Raw genomic sequence first — 12,443 nt, 5'->3', positions numbered from 1 at the left:
AAACCTTCTCTAGCTGTCTCCTCTCGCTTTCTCCACCCCACACAGGATAGTATCAACAGGCAACAGGACTGGAGTTACAACATAGTGGAGACCTTTGTTCAAGGCTGAGCAAACAGCTCCAAAGGCACTTTGCTCAGGTCAATGACAGTCTTCCCATTGTCAGTGGGGTGAGAGGCAGGTACTGGGCGTTGTGCAGGTGCTGGAACTTCTTGCAGTGTTGTATTTTAGCATCCTGTTGCACTGATTTTCATCCATGATATGTATACAGTGGCCGTCTTGTAGTGCACTCAATTTCACCTGTTACTTCACGACATGTTTCGGCAACGTAGTGCCATCATCAGGTGCCCTAATTACGCTAATCTATTGCATTGCTTGCCTTTATATATCTTTATAAAATTATTTAAAAAGTGCATATTTGTCAACTATAATAAATTTACATTCACTAAAAACTTGTTAAGATTAACAAGTTTAAATAAATAAGTTTAAATAATTTTATAAAGACATATAAAGGCAAGCAATGCAATAGATTAGCGTAATTAGGGCACCTGATGATGGCACTACGTTGCCGAAACATGTCGTGAAATAACAGGTGAAATTCTTGTAGTGCTTGGCTTTTCCATCTGGCAAGAGATTGTTACAATCCTAAAATGTTCATGCAAACCCAAGGACAACCTGACTATTGAGGACAGGATGGCCCTTCAGACCTTGAAAGCCAGTGGGTCGCTCAAGGTCCTTCCAGTTGACAAGGGTAACGTGACATTGGTACTGGCTACTGCAGGCTACAACTGGAAGATCACAGCACTTCTGGAGGACCACACCAACAGGAAGCTGAAGGAGAACCCCACTGAGTCTGTGGAATGCAAAACTGCTTCTACTGAAGAAATTCTCATTTCTGAGGAAGTCTACCAACAACTTTGGCCACAAGGTTTCATGCATCCAAGATTGTATGGGTTGCCAAAGATCCACAACCAAGAGGATCCCTTGAGGCCTACTGTGAGCACCAATGGGGCTCCCACTTATCCCTTGGCCAAACACCTGGCGAGCCTACTGCACTCTCATACTGGCAACTCTCCTCACTAAGTAAAGAACTCTACAGACTTTGTCCGCACACTGGGTTCTCCCCGTGTTGGACCACAGGATATTATGGTCAGCTCTGATGTGATGTCGCTTTTCACCAGAGTGTTGATTAGGGAGACCACGAGTCTGTGAAATCGACATTTTCAGAATGTCCTGAGGTTCTTCTGGCATGCCCTGACAGCCTCATACTTCTACAAACAACAGCATGGCTGTGGGTTCACAGTTACCTGCAGTAATCGCCAACTTGGTCATGGAGGACTAGGAGGAGACTGTGCTCAACCAGGATGAAGATACTTTTGTCATCTGAGCCCACAGACATGATAGGCTGAGGGACTTCCATGACCACCTGAAGAGTCCCCAGCAGATCATTCAGTTCACCATGGAGATGGAAAGAGATAGCCACCTTACCTTCTTTGACATAGATATTTAAAGAAAACCTGGTGGCACTTCCAGCTTTAAAAGTGCACCATAAATCTACTTATAAGAAGTTCTACCTAAACTCTAGCCCTTATTACTACAAATTCGAAAACATGCCATACTTTCCACACCGGCACACAGGGCTAGAGCTCTGTGTGATCGGGACAGCCTTCATGTGGAGTTGGTGTTACTGTGAGACATTTTCAGGCAGAATGGCTACACCAACTGGCAGAATTGTAAGGCCCTCAACCCTCCCCTGAAGGTTGCCCAGCCTGACAAAAAGCCAGGGTGTTACCTTCCTGCCTTATGTCATGTTGGTATTCAATCTCATCATCAGGGTGCTTTCTCAGCACAACATCAAGTCTGTGGGCCTCCCCCCTGCAAAATATCTAGTTTCCTTCGGTCGGTCAAGGATGACCTAGAACTGAAGATGCTGGGAGTAGACAGTATCCCGTATGAGTGTCTACACTGGGCAGACAGGCTGTTCAATTGACACCAGGTTGAAGAAGCACCAGAACATATTTGTCTAGAACAGTGGTAGGCGAACCAGGGTAAAATACCCCAAGTGGGGTAAAAATGAAATTCTTGGGGGTAATGAGGACTCAATAGACATAAATGAAATTATATAAAAAACGCGTTCCTTGTTACAACAGAAATTTTTCTTCTGGCATATAACCATCCGTAACAACGGCTGCTACAGAAATTGTTTAAGAGTCCATCATGGCAGCATGACGTCATCACTAAACACTTCTATAGATAAACGCACCAAGCATGTTGTGGACGATAGCGTTAGTTGTGGCTCGGCAGCCAGCAGAAGCGCACATCTTGTATACGTCATTTTGGCCTAGTCACCTATTGTTTTATCTTATGCTCAAAAACTTCAACGATCAAGGTAAGATAGTGTCTTGTTAGCAAGGATTTACTATCAATAAATTCATTCTTTCATTATTTTATAAGCAAGAGAAATGAAGTTTTTCATGAAACCGACACACTATCATTTATGTGAAGTAGTAGCAGTTTGATCTTGTCACACTGAATCGGTAATTTCATGTTATAGTACATGTGCAACTAACCGCCAGAGCTATGGTGCGGCCTCCAGTACTGACTTACACATATTGTACATGCAGAGGTTTCCTCCATATTACGCGTGTCCTCATGTAACTATAAGAAACGCGTGTGCTGAAGGGTTAAAACTTTTTGAATCACTGTCTTTTTTACCCCTCAGATGACATCAACTAGAAAACGAATATACCAGGAAGAGTTCCTCAATTATGGGTTTACACAAATAGAAGACAAAGGAATAATGAAACCACAGTGTGTTGTCTGTTTGATAGTACTGACTGCAGAATCTTTCAAAAAGAGTCAATTGAAGAAACACTTGAATAATTTGCACCCACACCTGTCTTCCAAACCGTGGGAATACTTTGTAAATTTGGAAATGTGTGTCAAAAAACAAAGACTGAACAGCAACTTGAGAAGTACATTCGATCAACGTTCAGCATCAAAGGCCAGCTTTGAAGTGGCCTGGTTGATTGCCCGAAACAAGAAACCACATACTATTGGTGAGCAATTGGTTAAACAGCAGCTTTGAAAATGGCAGAGATTATGTGTGGTCAGAAAGAAGTTACGAAACTAAATTCAGTGCCCTTGTCTGCAAAAGTTGTGAAAGAAAGAATTTATATTTTAGCAGAAAATGTGATGGAACAAGTTATTTCTTCAATAAAAGAGAGTAAATGCTTTGCTATTCAGCTTGATGAAACTACAGATGTCAGTAATAATTCGCAGCTGATGGTGTATGTTCGCTACAAAGGTTTACATGCAATTGAAGAGGAGTTGTTGTTTTGTTCTCCCCTTGAGTTGCGATCTCATGGAATTGAGGTCTTCAATAAAATTAATGAATACTTTAATAACGCTAATTTAAAGTGGGAAGACTGCATTGCTTTGTCTTTTGATGGAGCTCCAGCTATGTTGGGTCATGTTAGTGGTTTCTTGGCTCTGGCGAGAGAAAAATCCAAAAATTGAAGTTAACCACTGTATGATCCATCGCCACGCACTGCTTGTGAAACGTTTGGAACCTGCACTGGGAGCCGTCATGCATGATGTTATCAACGTTGTCAATGTCATCAAATGACATGCACTAAACACGCAACTATTTCATGAATTATGTACAGATGGGGAGGCTGAATATACAGACCTACTTTATCATACAGAAGTGAGGTGGCTATCATGTGGAAATGTTCTGAACCGAGTGTGGGTTCTCAAAACTGAACTTGAAATTTGTATTGTTGATCAAAAGCTTGTTCTTGCAGATAAGTTTACAAACTCCTCATGGGCTGCACATCTCACATATTTAGCTGACATTTTTGAGTATGTGAATGCACTGAACAAAGAATTGCAAGGAAAAAACATCAATATAATTTCAGCCAGAGAAAAGATTTCAGTGTTTGGATCAAAGCTTTTATATTGGAGACAGAAAGCAGAACAAAACAAGATTGCTACCTTTTCAAGGTTGGCTTTGTTTTTGGAAGATTGTGAAAATATTACTTTTGATGACATCAAGGACACAGCTATAAGGCATCTTACCAAACTCAAAAAGCAGTTCGATGATTACTTTCCAGATCTTGATTCACATAATGTCAGTTGGGTTGTAGATCCCTTTAAATGTGAAATTGCTGATGTACCAGAAGAGCCTCAAGGTTTGGCAGAGGCACTTCTTGAACTTTGATCCAATAATGAAGCACGTATTGAATTTGAAAACAAAGCAGATCTGTCATATTTTTGGATGTCAAGAGCTGCAAATGCTTTCAAAATTGCACTTGAGGAGGCAGTCAAAAAGTTGCTGCCCTTTGCGAACAAGGATTTTCCACTCTACTGAACATAAAAACAAAGCAGAGAAATCGATTGGACCCCGAAGACAGTATGCAAATTGCTTTGACATCAAAATGTCCCAATTTTTATGTTACTGTATCAAAAATGAAACATCATTTCTCCAAAACATGAGGTGAAAAAAATTTTCTAAGAAATCCTTTTGTTTCATAATGAGGATATTAATTTACTCGTATTTTATCGCATTTATTTTATACTTTTTATATTTATAATTGTATTCTCCACATAAATAGATTCAATAAACCTTTTGAATTTGAATAATCTATGATTTTCTCTCTTTCAAATCAAGGGGGTAACGTCGGCATAAATAAATATATTTTGGGGTAATAAGTAAAAAAGTTCCCCGACCCCTGGTCTAGAACATCTGGTCAAGTCATCTGTGGTGGAGAACAGTATCAACTTGGGGCACCACATCCAGATACACCACACTACCATCCTATCCACCAAACTCATATACATGCACTACATAATTAGAGAAATGATGGAGACTGAGCTCTATCCCAACAGTACGAACAGAGAGGATAGCTTCTGTCTGAACAAGTCATGGAAACTCTCATCGGCTCCCTGAAAGACCACAGGAAGACTCCATGACATGACAGCAAATCCAGGTTCTCTGCAATGCCAAGCAGGTCTGGGCATACTGCTCTCATCTGGGCACAAGATATGCCATCTCTGGGCACTCACCTGACTCCACCCTTGTGTTCCAGCTTCCTTTTGCTACCTCCACTCCCTCATCCCCCACCTCATGCCTGCAACTCACTCACTTGACCTCTCTCACATATACACTGATACCCAGTCCAATATACCCTTACACTTTTTCACCTGTCTTTTTCCTAGACCAGCAAACCACCCATATTCAAGGACATCCTAAACTCCTATTCTTGTCTCCTATTGGTTTCCTTGATGGTCATGTGAGAGCCCAACAGTTTCATAGCCCCATGGAAAGCCACTGGGACCTGAGGTCCACACTTCCATTTCCCTCCTGCTTCCTATATAATCCAAAATTCTGGCCAGCCAAATACTCTGCTTGCCACCTGCTTTGACACTGCAATCCTGTTCAGCTTATATGACCCCGACATGGAGGTGATATGCTCCTCCAAAACATCACTTGACTTTCAATGGGCTACATGGCGTTATATCCCAGAAGATGGCACACTTCATAACCACCGCTGTGAGATCTCAAATCCTACATTCGGAATGATGTTGTCTGTAGCTGTACTCTGCCCCTCTAGGTTAATGCACCTTTCCCAATATTCACCACAGACATGATTTTACATGGAAGGGGTGGCCAAACTTACTTACATTTGAGCCTGATATGATATTAGAAAATTCCAGAGCTGCAGATATGTGATAGATGGCATACGTGTACAGATACATGCTTTCCATATAGAAGATTTTTATATGTAATCCATTCATGGAAATGAACTGACATATATTCTTTTCTATGAGCTGTACCAATTGTTCAAAGAGCAGGATTTGGCTCATGAGACACAGTTCAGTCATATCTGCTACACATTCAGAATTACTGGCAGCATCATCAGACTATAAACAAACAAATTCATGACATAGTCCTTGTCTCTAAGAATTGTAAGCATACACAAAAGCTGGAGGAAATATCAGAAATTAAATAATTTGCTTGATTTAAGGTTCTCGCAGTGATGATTAAGTACAGTTTCCTGGGTCATAAACCATAGAGTTCAGAGAGAGCCCAACATTTCAGAGAAACACAGTCTCTGTCTTCATGGTCGAGGAGAAAGCCAAGCAAGAAACCAGAAGAGCTGTGCCTGCTGCCTGCTTCTGCTAATTTCTTGCTTGGTTTACTCTTTGACCCTGCAGATGGAGGTGATACGCTCCTCTGAAATGGTGGGCTCTCACCCTACTACACGGAACTACAACCCAGAACACCATATTCTTCAAATAGTTTCTTTCTTTGTGCCAGCACAAATACATACAACAGAAGCCTATCCTCTGGCAAGGTTGGGTGCAGCATATCCTTCCTCTCTGCATCAACCAGCAAAATGATAGGGAAGGTGTTCACAGAAACTGAAGACCTCAGCAGAATTACCCAGTTTCTCTCCGTGTTGCAGTGGGCAATGTTTCTATTTCAGGTTCCGGTTCAGAACTAAGCAGCTCCACGGTGTACATGACTGTTACATCACATGGGATATCAGGCTCTCGGCCCTGAGAACCATATGCAAATCGTGGTCCCACTTCCAAAAGGGCCACTTCTCCAACATCCATAAGTGGTAAAGCAAGATCCAAGCCCTGAACCACCTTTCAAGTAAGACAAACATAACATCAGAAAAAGCTGGAAGCCATAATAACAAATTCTCAGCTGAGTTTAAAGGATTCTGACAATGATACGTGTAACAATTTGGGGCCTGCACAGATTCTGAACATCAAACGACCATGGCACCTAAAATTTTCAAGACAGTTCTTAGAATTTTCATCTTATTATTATTGGATGTTGGGATTCCCTTAAGTGTGAAAGAAGCATACTATTATTTATGTGTAAACATTTCAACTGTCTTTTTGTTAATAAAAATAAGAAAATTTCTTACCCAAAATATTCTGTTTTTTATTCTGGCTCCCTGACCAGATTTATAATAACTTATGCAGGCCCAATAATAAATATGCATAGTATTTTCAACACTGAAAGAAATCTCCGGAGGTTTTTCTAAAGAAAACATTATGGTAATTGAATTTATTTCCATTATCATGTGATGAGGAGGAGATTCTCTGGATCAGGAAGTGAGACTAGTTCCTTCTCATGAGCCCAAAGAAACAGAAATCCATGTCCATTTTAAAACCTTATCACCCAGTACCACATCTTCAATTTCCTACAATCAGTTCTAATAACATGGCAGATGTCTGAGCTTATGAAGGAGTAACGCTAGTGCCACTTATTTCAAGGTCCTGATATCATTTATGGTAACCGATCTTGGAAAAATTTGCAACTCATGCCAGAATTTTTTTTTTCAGGAAGGAAAATAACAATATGTCAGCCATGCAAGTATTTTCTTTCTTTTCTGGTTTGATGCGAATAAACACTGAACAACTGGAGACAGGAATGCGAAAGTTGGTATGGAGACAGATTATAAACATACCTATACAATCCATGTTAAACATGCTTTGTGATTCAACAATTAAAACATAGTAATGATGCAAACCTTAGGGTTACATCTAACAAATTTAACATGCACAAAATGTTTACCTGTGTAGTAAGTTCTTCATAAAAATGAAAGGTACTTTGGTATTAATGGTGACCCAAATAACACTAAAATTTACCATCATATTATCTGCCATGTTAGTAATGCTAAATAGAGAAGTTTATTTCTAAAAGCATAACCTTCAAACGCTTGTAGATGTTTATTTTTAAAAAAATAATCAAGCACCTAACCTTTTCAAAATGGAACCAAGGCCTAATGTTTTAAAAACAGAACTAAATGTCTAACCTTGTGGATTCAATGTTGAGGCAAACACTTAGGTCAGGCTTTGGGTCTTGTTTTTACAAATTAACTTCAAAGGTTGGCAGCATTAATTTTGCATACAACTTCGAAATAAAATTCTAAGCTAACAGGTTCATTCATAAACATGTAAGTATCAACCAGAATGACAATAACGACCATAATAAACCTAAGAGGACTAAAAATCTATGAAAAAGGAAGGATACATGAGTTCCGCTTTGAACTGCTGCTGCTATATTTGAAAATATCACCTTCAAGCTGGCATTTCCTTTGCACTGGATATAATAATTATATCATTACGACTCACCCCTCTTAAATTTAGCAGTGGCATTTCCCACACAATAGACAAAATGGTTATACATGCTTCTATATGTTACACTTACCTCTGCATCACCAATCTGAATACTAAGATGATCATGCTTATCAATTATAGTGCCGTCCGGTAGTGAACCTTGTAAATTAATTTCACATATATGTGAGCGCTGGGGTCTGTAACCATTTTCTGCACGTTTCAGTACCTGTGAATAATTACATTAGAAATTAACACACAAATGAGATTCACACTGGACTTGAGATTCTCATGGTAGTCACTATGAAGAATACTGCCTTCTGGGATGACGTGTAGTCTGCCAAAAGTTCAGTGATGTTTCGGAGAAATATACTGCCTATAACTCAAGGGTAAAAGAGTACACCAAGAAAGCAACCAGCAAGAAACAAGTAGCAAGCAAAAGCGCCACATCCAACGAAGTTATGATAAACATAATTACTAAGTTATAACCAATTAACCTGTCAGATTACACTGTTCCGTTACCTGGTATGTGGCACATTCACAACAAACAGTATGACAACAGAAAGAGATAAATATTGAGCAATGAATTGTAGAAAGAGCCATAAAAAAGGTGATAGAACAGTAATCCACCTTTCTCTGGTGACCAGAATACATATCTCACTACCAGATTTTCATAAATGTTTTTAACTTCTGTCTGGTATAGTAACAGTACAATGGACAAGGACCTGACCATGGTTTTTTGTTGTCTTCTTTAGTTTTTCCAGCTAAATGATCAGACAGTAACCACAGACATCAACAACTACTTTCCTCATTCCTTCCATAATCAGAACTCCAGTTCATTGAAGGTACACACCTTCAGTTGATACACCATCCCCAAGTAACTTCTCGAGTAGTCTGACTCATCACGCAACCTCCTAATTTTGTTGAACAACCTACTTACTAGCTGATGTGACCTGAATGAGATTTAAACTACATACATCCCAAATAAAACTTCATGTCTTACACTGAGCTTATCTCTGTATCTATGGTTCCTCCAATGACACTTTTAGTAGCAAACTATACAATGGCAAATAATTAATTGGGAAAGATGCGGAAGCATGGCTTTCTGTCATTGCTGAAGGGGATATCATGACAAACTTCAGACATAGTACTTGTGTCCCAGTCAAGATCTGAACCTAGGACACACTGAAAGAGCAGCACAAGTCCTACCCAATCAACTATCACAGACAATTAAAAGTGTATTAAAAGTAACTATATAATGTCACAGAAGAAGGTGCAGTAAACTGGATGACAAATGTTACTGCCCAAAACAACGAAAACTGTACATAAACATGAGTCCAGAAATGCTCTGGTAATGAACTAGGGCCATTCGAAGGTATTCCCAGAAAGAGTAGGATAGTAACATTTGTAATACAAATGCTATTAGTATCAAATTACTTCTGTCCATGAAATAATGTGACTGACTAAAATGTTTTACAAGCCAAAGTGGTCACTGTGCCATTCCAGTGACAATGTAACAACTGTCCTTACTGTTACAATAAATGTTCAAAATGTTGATCTTGCACCATTACACAAGCTCTGGCCTATGATGTATGGACTGACAGACGTGCTGAAAAACGCCAGTAGCTAGCCATGATACTTGTCCCTGTCATCCTACCCATCACCCAGTGTAGGTAGTCTTGACATAATTTCTGGAAGTGTCATTGAAATGGACTGGGGCACTGTCATCCATGAAAAGTTTCATGAAAATCCATCAGGACAGTGTCCGATAACGATGCTCCAAAAATTACAGCAAGCAATGCCACCGAGTCTATGAGGCAAAACATACAGGCCTATTAAACAGCCTCCAACAACACCAACCCAAATATTATCTGAAAACTGCTGTCAACATCTGGATTGCATTGTACTATGTGGGTTCATGTCACTCCAAATGTGTATGCTATAGAAATTTAGTATACTATTCCTTGTGAAGACTGTTTCACTAGTGAAGAGTATGAGGCTACTAAAGAAGGGACCTTTACTACATTATCAAAGAAACCACTGTCAAAATTCTTTGTGGGGGTTAAAATCCATTGCAAATGGTACTCATAAACTGATCATGGAGAACCCATCACATGTTTGGCAGCTTGCATTTGACAAACACTGGTACATGGATTATCTCTGCTTGTCTAAGTGTGCACTCTTCCAAATCAATTACATATGGACATATGGTCTACCACACAAGGGCAAACAGTACCAGTCTCACTGATACAATAGTAAATGGCATGAAATATGTGGGTTAAGAAATCTACATTGAGGTTACATTTCCACATACAACCCTGCAGCTGCTTCACCATCACCAAGGGCTTTGCTGAGAATTAAATGCATATTGGCATATTCTCACAATTTGCAGTTGTCCATTTTGAGAACAGGCAAGACAATTCAAGAACAGCACTTGACAGTATGTACAGTTCAGCAGAATTGAATACCTGATGTCACATGCTAGTTATAGGGTCAATATACTTCACTGGTGAATAGGGAAGGTGGTAGTGATAGCTACTTCTGTAATCAAAGTCCTACTCTGTCTGAATGACTCCAGTTCATTGCTGAAGCATTTCCAACCCCATACTTATATGAACAGTTTCCACTCCTTTCATCCATTGCACTCACCCTCCAATTTACATCACTTACTTCTTGAACACTGTGTATTTAGCACAGTACTCACTTTCTTCTTGAGCTGCCCACTGCCTAAGATATCAAGCCATTCTTCTTCTTCTTTACCCTTGTCAACACTTTCATGTGTGTCTCCATTTGTTGATCTTGTGCTTTGGGTATTATCAGACACACTAACTTCTGCTTCTATTTCTGACAAATTGGCTTCTAGATTTGAGTCATTTTCAACCACAACACCACTTCCACTCTGCTCTGTCACTGATGGTCCAGAATTCTCAAGCTGCTTCAATTCTTCATTCGGAGAATGAATTGAGCTGATACAATTGGTGTAATTAGCCATATCTGCGCTCATTTTCTTGGGATTCCTGTTTAGAAAACGTGCAAAAATGTTCATTAAACATGTAAATGACTAAGCAAGATAATTTTAATTTACTGTGACAGAGAACACAAGAACACGATCAACAGGTAACACATTACATAATGAATATTAAAACAAATTAACAAAAGACAGTTTTTACAATTCTACCACATATATCAGCACTTTCCACAGGTTAAAAGTATGTGGTTTCATAATATTCAGTTTTCTATGGCAAAATTTAACTGCCTCACTTCCCGTTCACATTATTATTTTTACCAGCTGCGATGACGGCGGTATACATTCACATAACAGTATCGAATACTCTTCTTGTAGCTCCATTTTATTCGATACCGAAGATACAAAGTCTAGATGGAAAAGGCGTTGCTGGTTAAAAAAAAAATCCAGTAAAACTAGAGGGGCTATTGTATGTTTCTGTATTTCTCAACTGCTTCCTTTATGTAACTATTATAGTCGATAAACTACTATTACGCTTAGTCATCCTGAGTACAGGTTTAACCCCGGCAACCTCTTTAAGCTGTATCGAACTACTGTAACAATTAAAAATCTGAGCCTGATTCTAGTAAATATCACGTTTCAGTTTAACATTTTAACACAACGACAGGCACCTACAACAACATACTACCTATATCAACCAAAATTTAATTAAAATCTTTCATACTGCTATAAAACAGTTCCAACAATTCCGGCTGTAAATTTCGCAGATAATTTCCCCACTTCACACATTAAGTTATTTCCTTCATCTCGGTTCCGTTTCCCTCACGCATATTTAACCTACAAAGCTTGCCAATACTACGATCCAGAAATTCCTAACTGGGTTAGTAAAATTTAATTTCATAAACTCTTCCTCGCCGATATCAAATGGTGTATTCAATGGTGGCATTGAAATAACTAAGTTGTGTACTGGAGTTTTATGCAACTAGTTCATCGTTAAAACTGTATTTTCATCCTTCAGAGATTCGTTGCTTACCTTCAGCACTGACTAAATGTAGTTATTCAAAGAAAAGAGAAGCGGGTAAATTCATTTAATTGCATGTCTATGTAAACGGTATGGATTGGATTGATCTGGCTCAGGATAGGGACCAGTGAAGGGCTCTTGTGAAGACGGTAATGAACCTTCGGGCACCATAAAATGCTGGAAAATTCTTGAGTAGCTGCAGATTTGGCTTCTCCTCAAGAAGGGCTCAGCTCCATAAGTAAGTTAAGTAAAGTAAGTAAGTCTATGTAAACTTAGAAATTGATTCAACTAGGTTGAGAACGTGCGAGAAGGCACTAAGGG

The 12,443-nt window shown here is 39.3% G+C and overlaps 1 protein-coding gene across 5 annotated transcripts in view; it reads right to left on the bottom strand.

The window, feature by feature from the left end:
- LOC111874739 (peptidyl-prolyl cis-trans isomerase FKBP8) overlaps positions 1 to 12,238 on the bottom strand; it is a 36,467-nt gene extending 24,229 nt beyond the window's left edge. Inside the window, exons 1-4 of one of the 5 annotated variants that reach the window (XM_023870522.2) lie at positions 11,790 to 12,238; positions 10,841 to 11,153; positions 8,231 to 8,365; positions 6,446 to 6,654 (exon numbers count right to left, since the gene is read on the bottom strand). In XM_023870522.2, coding sequence (XP_023726290.1) covers positions 6,446 to 6,654; positions 8,231 to 8,365; positions 10,841 to 11,140 — 644 coding nt within the window. In that variant the 5' untranslated portion in view covers positions 11,141 to 11,153; positions 11,790 to 12,238. The other 4 variants (XM_023870495.2, XM_023870512.2, XM_023870503.2 and 1 more) reach the window with 4 other exon arrangements.
- Between the last annotated feature and the right edge of the window lie 205 nt (positions 12,239 to 12,443).

Source organism: Cryptotermes secundus, unplaced genomic scaffold (genome assembly GCF_002891405.2).
Source record: "Cryptotermes secundus unplaced genomic scaffold, Csec_1.0 scaffold192, whole genome shotgun sequence".
Lineage (NCBI taxonomy): Eukaryota > Metazoa > Arthropoda > Insecta > Blattodea > Kalotermitidae > Cryptotermes > Cryptotermes secundus.
The sequence above is the reverse complement of the archived record's forward strand: the minus strand, read 5'-3'. Positions and strand labels throughout refer to the sequence as shown.